General features: G+C 50.9%; 2 protein-coding genes across 2 annotated transcripts; both read right to left on the reverse strand.

Moving 5' to 3' along the window:
• Positions 1–5,477: 5,477 nt before the first annotated feature.
• On the reverse strand, positions 5,478–6,074 carry HD556DRAFT_1199657 (uncharacterized protein; the record flags this gene model as incomplete). The annotated part of the gene is made up of 1 exon (XM_041296357.1): positions 5,478–6,074. A coding segment is annotated over one exon (597 nt), but the record flags the coding sequence as incomplete, so codon positions are not given.
• Positions 6,075–7,681: 1,607 nt separating this feature from the next.
• On the reverse strand, positions 7,682–8,629 carry HD556DRAFT_1245814 (uncharacterized protein; the record flags this gene model as incomplete). The annotated part of the gene is made up of 2 exons (XM_041298565.1): positions 7,682–8,315; positions 8,406–8,629. Coding segments are annotated over 2 exons (858 nt in total), but the record flags the coding sequence as incomplete, so codon positions are not given.
• Between the last annotated feature and the right edge of the window lie 5,450 nt (positions 8,630–14,079).

Below are 14,079 nucleotides of genomic sequence, written 5' to 3' on the forward strand. Positions count from 1 at the left end.
TCTTCGTCACTGATGACGTCTGTGGCCTCTATAGCGGACCCGGTGCTCACCACCACGCCGGACTCGTCGAGGTACGATGCTGTCGACTGTAATCCCTCGCTGTTGAAAGCATGGGCGAAGAATTCGTAACCCAGCGGGCTAGGAGGTCGAGCGTGGGGTGGTTTGTTGCGTAGGGCGTGAGAGTAGGCGATGAAAAGCCTAAGCTGCTCGCGCGTTACGAGGTGAGAGTCGTCCTCGTTTTCTGGGTTGCCCACGAGGACGTCGCGGCCATACGCCGAGAAGTAGAGTAGTTGGGACTCATCGGGGGTGTGGGACATGGCGAACAAGCTAATTTTGCTGTCCTCGAACCAGGATAGGTGGGTATGGGTTTGGTTGGGGAAGGAATGGCCGAGGTGGGGTTCGAGATGGCTGGTGGGGAATGGGAAGGCTGATGCTGTATTTAAGTTAGCCTGGTCGTCTAGCGAGACGCACCCCAAATATGATCGCGGGTCATCGCGAGGAGGTTTCCCGTTGCCATCCATCAAGTCCCGAATCTCGCGTACGCCAACGAGGTCTAAATATTCAGTCAGTGCGGCCAAGTGGGACACCTGTTCGTAGGGGAGCCAAGTAACATCCCCAGCATGCCATCTAACCTCAAACAATGCATCCTCGTGGGTGCCAGAATGAGAAAGGATCTTGTCCACTGACCATTCACGTTCGGGCAAGTCTCCGAAGTCGAATAACTGGGAGTCCGTTCGACCAGGAAACAGTCAATCGTCGTTGGGCACATGAATCCATAGCAACAATGCGTGAAAAACCGGGTGGATTCCCCGCTGACGCAACCTGCTCGGTAAGTCAAGCATAAAGGAATTATTACCATAGTCGCGGGTCAGTTTATATGGCCCAATATACTTGGGGGAGAACTTGCGTGCCACTCCCTTTGGGAGTGACATGTTCTTTGTCGAAACATAAGCGAGGTCACCTTCCTTAAACGGACAAAGCTGACGCCTTCGGTTTGCATTCTGGGTTTGTTTCACACGCACTTCTATGATTGAATCATGTGCCTTCATCGTCGCGCTCTTCATCTTCTGCAGGTAGACACGCACACTTGGATACTCGTCCTTCGACGGGTTGTTCCAGACCATCGCTCGAGGTGTGCGACCCATGTTTAACATGAAAGGTGAGTCCTTAGTTGACTCAGAGCTCGAGGTGTTAATGGCGAATTCTATAGCCGGCAGCTTTGTTACCCAGTCCGTCTGGGTGGGGGAGATGATGGCTCTGACCATCTGTCCTATGGTCCGATTTACGCGCTCCGTGGATCCGTCGGACTCAGGGTGATACGCGCTCGACATGCGTTGGTTGATGCCCAGAAGCTCGTTCATGTGAGTCCAAAAGGTGCTTGTGAATAGCACGTCCCGGTCACTGATGATCGCCCTTGGTAGCCCGTGGTGTTTGTACACCTCTGCAAATACCAGTTCTGCGACGTCCTTCGCAGTGTAGTTGATTCTGCTGGGCACCAAGTGTACCATTCCAGTGAGTAGTTCGATAATTACCGTTATCGCATCGTATTCACCGTCCCGGTTCTTGGACATGGGGAGTGGGCCTATAAAGTCCATTCCGATTGATTCCCAAGGCCTGGATGGTACCGGTAAGGGATTCAGTAGCCCAAATGGCTTTTGATTTGATGGTTTGCTCCTCTTGCAGGTCATGCAGGATGCGCAGTATGCGTTGACGTCATTCACCATCGTCTTCCACCAGACATGGTCCCTCAAGTATGTTAGGGTTTTTGCGGCTCCTAGGTACGCTAGCAGCGAGTGTGCTTGAGATATTACTATCTCCCTAACGGTGCGTTCCTTGATCCTTACGTCTGGTACACATAATAATGTTTTGTCTTTTAGGCGCAGGTGAATGAGTCCCTCGCTTACGTGGAAGTTCCGGTATTCCGTTGGTGAGTCCAAAATTTGTTTGAAGAATGGGTCTCTGGGGTACTGATGTCTGATTCCAATGATCAGTTCATCTTCGTCTGGGTAGACCGCCGGAAACCTCGTTACTGCCGGTGTGTCTTCACCGGGTTCACTGGTATTGTCCTCATGTGGTGGCGATTGCTGATTGATTTTCTGTCCAGCATCCCCCCCTTCCTTTCGTTCCTTGGGGCCTCTAAGAACGAAATGGGGAGCCACCCGCCTCGCGAATTCTGCCGCCGTCTCCGGCCGCCCTGATTCTGCAGGTAATATCACCTCCTGCCCCCCAGTAACGCGTCCTCGTCGGTCGTTACTGGTGGTAACTCGCCCTCATCCGTCGCTACTGATAGTAGCACGTCCTCGTCGGTCGTTACTGATAGTAGCGCATCCTCGTCGGTCGTCACTGATAGTAGCGCGTCCCCGTTGGCCTCTGTCGCTAGTGACGCGCCCATGCTGGCCGTTACTGCTAGTAACGGCTAGTGCGACGATTGTGCCTGGGTTTTCCCTGGGGCTCGCCAGGCATATACTCCGCCTGGGAGGATCCAGTGCCCTCGCCTCCATGCCCACCAGCACAGGCATGGAAATCAGGCTGGGCAGCGCCCCACCTGTTGTGCCGGTATTACCTTCGTCGTAGGAGGTGAACTCACTGGGAGCTCGCACTGTACCCGGGGCGTCAAAGGAATACATCCTGGACAACGTGTCCGGTAGGACATTTTCCACCCCAGGTAGATAGCTGACGGTGAAGTCGAACTCCCCTAACTTTTCCAACCACCTGGCCTGTCGGCCCGATAGATCTCGCTGTTTCAGTAAGTGAATCAGCCCTTTATGGTCAGTCAACCAAGTGAACCTCGCGCCCTGCAGGATATCCCGGTGTCTCAGCATCCCTTCCACACCTGCCAGCATTTCCTGCTCGTGGACCGGGTAGTTCTGCTGCGCCGGGTTCAGCTTTGCGCTGTAGAAAGCGGCCACCCTGGCTGTCTTCCATTCCGCGCCCTGGGCGATCACGCAAGCGATGCCCTTGCCACTCGCATCTGACATCAGCCAGATTGGGTCAGCGCCGGCGGCGTAGTCCAGTGGGACATGTGAGTGTTTCGCGCAAGTCGCGACATATTGCTTAACTTCGTCGAAAGCTCGCTGTTGGGTGAAGTCCCAGCGAAACGGCACCGTGTCACCCGTAACCTCGGCCAGTGTTCCCATTGGGACCCTTACCCGATGGATGTCGTCGGCTAGGAACCCCACTGCACCCAGGAAACTCCTGAGTGCGTCACGGTTGGTGGGGGTTTTTCAGGCCAGGATCTTGTCCACCTTGGCCGGGTCCATATGGATCCCGTTGTCGTCAACGACCCTGCCCAGGATCTTAAGTTCCTTGCAAAGGAACTGCAATTTGCCCTCGCTAAGGTACAGTTTTTCCCTTTCTAGGATCCGCAGGACGGTCTTAACGTGCTCCATGTGTTCAGCTAATGTCTCAGAATAGATTATGATGTCGTCGAGGTAGACGTCCATCCACCGGCCTATGAACTCGCCGAATAGGTAGTTCATAAGGGCCTGATATGTAGCAGGCGCGTTACAGTCCCCCTGCTGTAACACAGTACTAACCATGTTTCCGTCTGGGGTAGTGACCATTGTGCGCTCAACGTGCTCGGGCACTATCCTTATCTGTTCATAGGCGTCTTGTCCGTCTATGATGGACCGGTACTGTCTCCTCGCGACCCGGCGAAGGATTCCATCAATGTCCGGTAGGGGGGATGATAGCTTGCGCGTATTAGCGTTGCGCTCCCGCAAGTCGAATACGGTGCGTAGTTTGTCCGTGCCCGGCTTCCGGATGAATAACATGGGCACAGTGTTGCCGGCGCTCGTCATACGCCAGCGTCCTGACACTAGGTAAGCTTGTCGCTTCTCCCCCCATTGTGAACGCAGGGGCTCTGGGCAACGAGAAGGCCTCCAACGGTAAGTCTTCTCCGGATCTATCAAGGGAATCGTATGATTGATTGCCCTTAAAGGGGGCAAACCGGTGGTGCTGGCCTTGGCGCACAGTGGCCGAGCCAGCTCGCAAAGCTGTTGACGTGCCCGGGTCAGATCCTCCTCGACGGCCCCGGCCGCCCTCGATTCCAGGACAGCTACCTGTTCGCCCTTGACTGGTAAGGCACGGTCGCTACCGACCATCACCCGGGATGGGTTCAGGCCGACCGTAACTTGGTGTTGGAAGAGGAATGGCGTCCCCAGGATTAAATCATAATTCTGTAAGTTTATGATATCAAAGAATCTTTCTTCCTTAATGTGCTGATAAGCTAGCTGCACCTTAGCCCCAAAGTTCACCTTGGAGCGCGACCCTTGCACGGCCAGCTGGATGGTGAGTGGCTTCTCTAGAGGTATCCGTTTCACCTTCAGCTGATCCGCTAGTGTGGAAGACATGAAGTCAGCCAGTGATCCCGTGTCGATAAGGGCTCTGACCGGGCAGCCGTTCACATGTGCCACCACAATGACAGGCTTGGGGATGAGTCGTTTGAAATCTCGGGCTATCGCCGAGTTACGTTGTATGGCAGGGTACTTCCCTGGCGCTACCTGCTGACCATTCAGTTCGACTAACTGGAAATGGTGAGCCGTTCCTTCAAACTGCATGTCTGGGATCGTGTAGAGCTGATGTACTACACCTTCCAGCGCACACTCCATTGGGCTGAGATCACCGGTGTAGAAACAACAATACAGAGAGGAACAAACAATGATCGCTCCTAACTGATATATTTGTGTTGTGGTCTTTGCACTGCCTAGTCTGCTATACTTGCCTGACAAGTGCGTTCGACCCAGGGGTCTGCGGTCTGGGAATAGTCTTGGGGGTAAGTGAGTGATGTGGGGTCAATAGTCCGAGCGCGGGAAACAATGTCCAAAGGTATAATTACGATGTCCGATGCGAAAGCGTCGGGTCCGATGTTTTCGGGGTTTCGGGTTATCGGATTCGGGTTCGGGGTGTCGGAAACTAATAGTAACGCTATTGCGAGCGTCGGAAGAGCGAGTGGTGTGCGCGATAATAACAATGACTGATACGGATAATGAAAGAGCGATGATATTCGCAATATCAACTAAGAACTACGAAATATCGGGTTTGACCACTAAGCGTCGGGGAACTGCTCCCCTCTACTTGGATAATGAATAATGCTCGAGGTCAGTCCAATATATATGTAAGTACGTAGAAATGCGGAACCCGTAGGCGAAAGTAGCGGCGGAGTATTTCGGATCCGAAGTACATGTAAATAAACATGAGGTGCTGCAGACTATGGGAAAACATGTAATAGCGCTGGCTACGACGTGAGTAATGTGCGAAATAATGAACTACACACCTAGTGGGGCTAGCAAGACGGAACGGGACACGGATAGGACAAGTGCGCGGGAAAACATCGGGTCCGATGCGGCCTAAACGTCGGGTTGGCGGATTAGCGTCGGATAACATCGGGAAGTGATTAGCATGTGACGGGTATTTGACGTGTACTGTGAAATAGCTCGATACGAGCCCAGCGCCAGCTCGTGTCCTACACCGGTCTCCAACAACCGGAAGTGGTGACTCTCCCACTCCAACTCTTTGCTTAGCATCAACGTGTTCAGCTGCTTGTAGCCCTTTAACAGGTGCTTCGCATACCAGTGAGCTACATTCAACTTTTCATTACAGAGGAAGTGATCCTCCGCCCTCAGCACGTAGTTCAGTTCTTGATCCAATATCTCGTAGATGATGTCATCGCCATAGGCTGTTCGATGGCAGATGAACCGATCTTCAATTGGTTCTCCCGGAAACCGAGTCTCCCGGTTTAATATCTCCTCGACACGATCAGCTATAGGGTCTCCCATCGGCTTACGGCGTTGCATACAGCGCCTCATGGACTTAGGTACTTCGCAGTCCTCGGCCAGGCGATTTGCGTACCAATCGCCCATGAAGAACACCGGGTTACGTAGCAGGAACGAAGGAATTTCTAACTCTTCCTTCAGGTGAGTCCCATGGTCCATTATGATGTGACGGACGGCTGATATCCGATAGATCAAGAACCTGTCCTTAGCAAAGGTCTCCTCACTTGTTAAGTTGTCCCCTGGATAAGGTGCGCTCTGTCTTAGTATTTCCTCTGCACGGCGCGCTAACGGATCACCTATAGGCTCATCAGCCACTCCCCACGTTCGGTAGACCGGTTTCTTAGGTATTTCGTACTGCAGGAGCGCGACATTCAAGGGAATCTCGGTGATCAATTCGGTGCTGTCTTCGAGAGCCTGACGTTCTCCGTCCAGCCCCGTTTCTATGTGCATAGCGTAGTTAGGCACTCCAGGTGGCTTATCCTTGTGAGTCGACGGCACTGTGGTCCGTTGTAGGACACGAGCTGGCGCTGGGCTCGTATCGAGCTATTTCACAGTACACGTCAAATACCCGTCACATGCTAATCACTTCCCGATGTTATCCGACGCTAACCCGCCAACCCGACGTTTAGGCCGCATCGGACCCGATGTTTTCCCGCGCACTTGTCCTATCCGTGTCCCGTTCCGTCTTGCTAGCCCCACTAGGTGTGTAGTTCATTATTTCGCACATTACTCACGTCGTAGCCAGCGCTATTACATGTTTTCCCATAGTCCGCAGCACCTCATGTTTATTTACATGTACTTCGGATCCGAAATACTCCGCCGCTACTTTCGCCTACGGGTTCCGCATTTCTACGTACTTACATATATATTGGACTGACCTCGAGCATTATTCATTATCCAAGTAGAGGGGAGCAGTTCACCGACGCTTAGTGGTCAAACACGATATTTCGTAGTTCTTAGTTGATATTGCGAATATCATCGCTCTTTCATTATCTGTATCAGTCATTGTTATTATCGCGCACACCGCTCGCTCTTCCGACGCTCGCTATAGCGTTACTATTAGTTTCCGACACCCCGAACCAGAACCCGATACCCCGAAACCCCGAAAACATCGGACCCGACGCTTTTGCATCGGACATCGTAATTATACCTTCGGACATTGTTTCCCGCGCTCGGACTATTGACTCCACATCACTCACTTACCCCCAAGACTATTCCCAGACCGCAGACCCCTGGGTCGAACGCACTTGTCGTCTCAAGTATAGCAGACTAGGCAGTGCAAAGACCACAACACAAATATATCAGTTTGGAGCCATCTTCGTATAGCCCCACTCAGTATTGTTGTTTCTACACCGTTTAGGACACTGACGGGACATGTGTCCTGCCTCTTTACAGATGAAACATCGTCCTTCGGATACAAGACAGTCGTGCTCCTCGCGGCTCATCCTTTCGTCCTTCGGACGTTCTGGGCGCTTATGCTGCGCCGGTCGATGTACTCTATCCCTGCGACTCGAGCCTGATGACTGCTTGTCCCTCTGGCCATGGTTCCCCTTATCTGGTCCCCGAGGTGCGTCGTTTCTCTCGCCCTTTGGCTGTCAGTGACCTTTAGAGTCCTTGCCCGGCTTTCTAGGAGGCTTGGATTCTTCCTCACGACCACGGTTGCTGGTCATGGCTGACTCAGCTAGTTCAATGATTTCAGCGGTGTGTTGGACCTCGCTCAAGGTAGAGATCTCGGGGTTTAGTTGCATTTTGTATAGCTCATTCTGGATGGTTGTGTTTAGACCAAACCAGAATTTGACGACCTTTTCTCGCTCCGGTACGTTTCCTATCATCATCCATAGTTCGTTTAACTCAGACAGGTAGTCTCGGACTCTCTTGTCACCCTGGTAGCAGCGATAGAGTTTCTTTCACTGCTTAGTTCGAAAGTCGAGCGGGAAACAGTAGTTGAATAATTCGGTAAAGAATTCCTTCAACTTCCAGTCACCTGGCCGGTCTGACACTTGTCTGACATAGAAATCGTGCGCCTTCCCCTTCAGGTAATAGGATAGGACGAAGACTCGTCTCCCTCGCGGTACATTTCCATCCTCTACATATGCTGTCCCTTCCGTTATGAAACGGTGGAAGGCTCTAGGATCAACGGCCCCATCATACTCCTTTGGGGGAATGGGTCTTAATGTGCTTTTTCGTTTGGATTTTCGTTTTTTGCTCTTACGATGCTTCTTAGACACTCGTTTTTCTCCATCGCTGGCGCTGGATGAGCTCTCACTCGACGACTCACTTGAGGACGACTGAGAGGTAGAGGATTCGGAAGAGCTACTGGATGGGTCATCTGGGAACTGGGATCGACTAGGTTTCGATTCTTTCCTCTTTTTATGAGTTATTTTCTCAAACGCTCGACCCAAGTAGCTCTTGGGTGCTATCTGGGCCGCCGCGTCCATGGTGGGAGGGGTTTCCCTCTGTCCTTGTTTCTTAGAGGGCTGGCTTGCAGCCTTCTCAACCATTTCCCTCACGGGATGGCGAATCTCGGATTCCTCGGCGATTCTGACTCGGGTCTGCCTTCTTGCGTCTGGCTTCGTGAGTCCATCTGCCTTACTTAATCGTTCTTCCAGCTGATGTATCTGGTTCTGGAACCGTTCAGTCATCCGTTGTTCCGTAGCTTTGATGGCTGCTTTAACAGGATCCGCTGGCTCATTGTCTGAATCTGTCTGTCTTGCAGACCCCTCATTAGCCCAGGTTCTCGACCTTGCCCAGGTGGCCAAGGCTTCTCGCTGGGCCTCTGGGTCCACTTCAGACTCTTCCAGATCAGCGCTACCCCAGTTCTGGGGGTCAATGCCTTTTCCCTTTGAGGGTCCTTCTGTTGTAGTATGTAGACTTTAGGATAGGATTGAATATATTAATTTGACTGACTTTATTCTAAATATCACTACAGTATATATACTATGATACGCGAATTGTAAGTATCCGGTCCGTGTGTGTGTAAGCGCGGACTTGTCCATGGTCCGCGTTTTACGATGACAAATCGTGTCCGTCTCGGATAACTCCGGCTATTAGTCGTTCCCTACATTACTCATACTTGTACGTATTACTAAGCCTTTCTATCATGTGCTCGTACCTTCATCTCCATTATGTGCTAACTCTAACACTCCCCCTCGAGCACAGCTTACTCTCATTCCATCTCTCAATCTTTCGAGTCTCGGCTTCGGCAGTGCTTTGGTGAAAGCATCCGCGAGGTTATCGTCCGTTGGTACATACTTCAATTTTATCGTGCCGTTTTCGATAACTGACCTGATAAAGTGATAGCGTATATCGATATGCTTCGTTCTAGCGTGGAACTTGTTGTTTGAGGCGAGGGCGATAGCGCCTTGGTTGTCAGAGTAGATGGTGATAGGTGCGTCTTTTCTTTTATAGAGTTCTTTCAGTAGTGACTGAAGATATAGCACTTCCCTCGTTGCAGACGTTAGCGCGATGTATTCGGCTTCGGCCGTTGACAACGCTATGATCGTTTGCTTCCTCGCGCTCCAAGCTATCGGAGATCCGTGCAGCTGGACCAGGTACCCTGAGATAGAGTGCCTGTGGGCTTGGCTTGCCCAATCTGCGTCCGCGTAAGCCTCTAGATCTTTCTCTTTTCCTCCCAAGGTAAGCTTTGCCTTCTTTGTTGCCTTTAGATAGCGGATGACGCGTTTTGCTGCTTCCCAGTGCAACTTCGCCGGTTCACGCATGAACTGCGATAGTACCGACACTGCTAGCGCTATGTCCGGCCTAGTGCAAGTTGCCGCGTACATTAGCGATCCAATCGCTCTTTGGTACGGTACGTGTTGTTCGGATATTTGAGATTCGGTGCTTGGCGAATGGTCTGACTGTTCTTTTGTCAGCTGTATTCCAGTCTCCATGGGAATGTGTGCTGGCTTTGCGTCTTCGAGGCGGAAGTGTTCGACAATGGTGTCGACATATGCTTCTTGCGATAGCGTGATGGTTCGCGCTGATCTATTGCGCTCAATCTTGAGCCCAAGCAACCAGGTGAGTTCTCCTAGGTCTGTTATCTCGAACTTCTGTCGCAGCTGATCTTTGAACTTTTCTATATGTTCTAGATGCTTTGACGTCACAGCCATGTCGTCAACCGATACCGTTATGACGGTATGCTCGTCCTGTTCCCTCCGATAGTACACCGCTCGATCGACTTGCGAACATGTGTATCCGGCTTCGAGGAAGAATTCTTCTAGCTCCTCGGACCACTCAAACACGGCTTGCTTCAGGCCGTATAAGCTTCTCAGCAGCTTCAAGACTTTTCCCTCTTCTCCCTTCTTCAAGTATCCGGATGGTGCCCGCATATACACCTCATCCTTCAGCGTGGCGTTAAGGTAAGCACTCTTTATATCCACTTGGTGTATCTCCCAATCGTTTCTTGCAGCCATTGATAGGACTGTTCGAATCGTCATCATATTCGACGTCGGGGCAAAGGTTTCTTGGTAATCAATTCCATATTCTTGTCTTTGACCGTTCGCTACTAATCTTGCTCGTAGCTTTATCTTCTCACCACTTGGTCCTCGTTTCATTGCCAAAACAAAATGGCAGGGAATAACGTTAGCTCCCTTCGGTACGTCCACTATTTCCCAAGTTTGTAGCTTCTCTAATTGATTGATTTCGTAGTCAATTGCTTGTTGCCATTCTTCGGCATCTGGTCCGTTTAGAGCCTCCTTGAGCGTTGGCTCACGTTGAGCGGCTGCAAATGCTTGGTAAGTGTTCGAATCTTCTTTGTCCTTCTGTTCTATTATTGCAGCTGATGCTGCTTCTCCTTCATGTAGACTTCGATAGTATCCTGCTGGTGGACGGGTGCGCGTTACTCTTGGTGTTTTCGGGACCGGTAGGGGTTGTGCACTTTGAGGTGGAGTTTTGGGTGCTTGGATTGGTGTTTGGGGGACTTGGGATGTTGCGACGGGCTGGACAATATTCGGTACGTTGATTGGTTCTTCCTGGTTATACTCCCCCTCGTCCAGTACATCGTTACGAATGATGACGTCTGGCGGGACGAAGCTAACATTACGTTCTATAGACACCCGTCTCTTCATCGGCCAGAAAATTCGATATCCTTTGCTTTCGTTGTCCACCCCTACGAACAACGCTTCTTCTGCTCTGGCTTCGAGCTTCCCATGATCTGGTGAGTGCACATATACTCTGGTTCCAAATTCTCTTGCTGCCGCTAAGCTTGGTTTAGTTTTGTGCATCAATTCGAAAGACGTATGCCCAGGAATGGCACGAGACGGTAAGCGGTTCTTTAACCATGCCGCATAATTAATAGCCTCGGCCCATAAGAACTTCGGAAGATCTTTGGCGATGAGCATGGCTCGTGCGTGTTCGACCAGTGTTCGATTTAGTCGTTCGGCTATGCCGTTCTGCTGTGGAGAATCATGTACTGTGAGTTGTCTCATTATTCCTTGATCCTTCAGGTATTCATCAAACTCTTTGCTCAGATATTCGCCTCCTCGATCCGAACGAACTTTGTTCAATTGCGCTCCGTGTTGACGGCTGACATAAGCCTCATACTGTTTGAATGCGGTAAGTGCGTCGCTTTTCTTCTTCAGAAATTCTATCTTCGTCTCCCTGCTATAATCATCAGTAAAACTGATGTAATATAGACAGCCTCCTATTGTTGCTGTTTGTGCAGGTCCCCAGAGGTCTGTATGGACCAATGCACCATAGGTACGAGATTTGGTTTTGGATTCTTCGGGAAATGGCTGACGCGTTGCTTTGGCCTGTGTGCAGGTTTCGCAATACTCCGGTTTTGACTCTATGTCGAGATCTAGACCCTGGATCAATCCTTTCTTCACAGCGTCAAGTATTGCAGTCTGTGACACGTGTCCTAGGGCTCGGTGTGCCTCGAAAACGGTTTGTTTTGTCTTTACTGCGTGTGCTTGATGCTGATTTCGATCCACAACACTGTATAGTCCGTCGACTTGCGGAATAGCAGCTATGGTCCGTCTTTCTGGAGCTGCCATCAAGATTTTGCAGAGTTTATCCTCGAATAGGATAGCGAATCCTGCCGTTGCAATATGATTCGTCGAGATGAGTGTAAAAGCCATTTTCGGAGTATAGAGAGCATTTGTGAGTGTGATGCTCGTTTTCTTGTCTCCCAGAGGTAGATCCATGCTAACGTCTCCTCGTCCTATGGCTTTGACAACAGATCCATCTGCGGTGTGTACATCTTGGGCCTCGATTGGCTCAAATGTTACGAACTTCGACCTGTCTGGGCAAAAATGGGATGTAGCGCCGGAGTCAATAATTGCTCCGCGCTTTTCGACTGGTATGTCTATCTTCTTCACAACATTTGCAAAATCTGACGTTGCAAATGCGTAATCATTTGCTCTTTCGATCTTGTCTGCAGCATTTGCCGTCTCCTTTTGGCCTTTCTTTGTCTGCCTTGGTCCTTGTCCCTCCTTTCCGCTGTAGAAACAACAATACTGAGAGGAACAAATGATGCTCCAAACGGTATCTGTAAATGTTGTAAGGTCACGTGTTGCCTAGTCTGCTATACCTGAGACGACAAGTGCGTTCGACCCTAAAGGGGAAGCAAGTGCAGCGAAGATCTGGTAGTAGGCGCTGAAGGCGCTACTGGTCGGCCAATGCGAAGCGCGAGAAAGCGCGCAGGTACGCGCGAGGCGCGGGAAGCGCGCGCGCGCGTGAGCGGAAACAAGTGAGAGTAAGTGTGAGTTTGCTTAAGTGATGATAGATGAATAACAAGAGATGTGAGCGCGAGGTGTCAAAGAATAGATTGCAACTATATTCTCTAGGTGGTAAGTGGGTAAGTGGGAGTTCCAGTTCGAAAGTTGGAAAGTTTAGTGTCTAATAATATGTACTGCTGGCGCTTATATACGGCGCCTAAGCGCTGTCACGCGGAGCCGAAGCGCTACCGAGTAAGGTATGTAAAGATATATGTATGTAAGTAAGGGTCCATGATATAAATAAAGGTGGAATGATATGTAAATAAGGGAAATAGAAATACACGCACTAGAGAGCTTGGTGGACAGTGGATGGATGCTTCCAGAAGGCTGGCGCTATAGGGCGACCAAGCGCGGGAAAGCGCGCGCGCATATACATCGTAAAGCGCGGTGTAGAAACAACAATACAGAGAGGAACTATGATGCTCCAGACTGTATCTGTGAATGTTGTAAGGTCGCGCGTTGCCTAGTCTGCTATACTTGAGACGACAAGTGCGTTCGACCCTAAAGGGGAAGCGAGTGCAGCAAGGATCTGGTAGTAGGCGCTGAAGGCGCTACTGGTCGGCCAATGCGAAGCGTGGGAAAGCGCGCAGGTGCGCACGAGGCGCGGGAAAGCGAAGGTATGCGCGAGGCGCGGGAAGCGTGCGCGCGCGTGAGCGGAAACAAGTAAGAGTAAGTGTGAGTTTGCTTAAGTGGTGATATGATGCAAGACAAGAGATGCGAGTGCGAGGTACCAAGGAATAGATTGCAACTATACTCTGCTAGGTAGTAAGTGGGAGGTCAAGTGGAAAGTTAAAGTTCCGTAATAGTATGTAATGCTGGCGCTTATATACGGCGCCTAAGCGCTGTCACGCGGAGCCGAAGCGCTACCGAGTAAGGTATGTAAAGCTATATGTAAGTAAGGGTCCATGATATAAATAAAGGTGGGATGATATGTAAATAAGGGAAATGGAAATACACGCACTAGAGAGCTTGGTGGACAGTGGATGGATGCTTCTGGATGGCTGGCGCTATAGGGCGCTGAAGCGCGGGAAAGCGCGCGCGCGTATACATCGTAAAGCGCGGGAAGTCATGCGCGGGAAAGCTGCGCCTCGTAAGGGAATAGCTGTGGACAGCACACAGAGTGATGCTGCAAGTCGTGCTGTGTACTCCCTAGTGGAAAGTGCCATATTACACAATGCGAGGCACGAGTCTCTACAGCGGGAATGGTGCGCGCATGGCGCGCGTTGCGCTCCCTAGTGAATACTGCCATATCACACCATGAGAGGCATGAGTCTCTACACCGCCTCCTTTCCTCCAACAATCGGCTTTATAGTGACCCTTCCTGTCACAATTGAAGCAAGTGATATCTTCACTCTTGCTCGTCGTGGTACGTCCTCTTAGCGTGTTTGTCCTTGCTGTAAACGCACTATTATTCCCTTTCTTCTGTGTCTTGGGATTGGTTATCTGCTGATGTTCGTATTCTTCTGTGATAACGTTTATCAGCTCATACGAGGTAAGCGGCTGCTTCGTTATGCGTGCTGCGGCGTTTATTGATGATAGAATTGGTCTGTAGGATTCCGGCAATGATCCCATAATAATGGCATAGTAAT

This window comes from Suillus plorans (genome assembly GCF_016647745.1).
Source record: "Suillus plorans strain S12 chromosome Unknown HD556scaffold_72, whole genome shotgun sequence".
Lineage (NCBI taxonomy): Eukaryota > Fungi > Basidiomycota > Agaricomycetes > Boletales > Suillaceae > Suillus > Suillus plorans.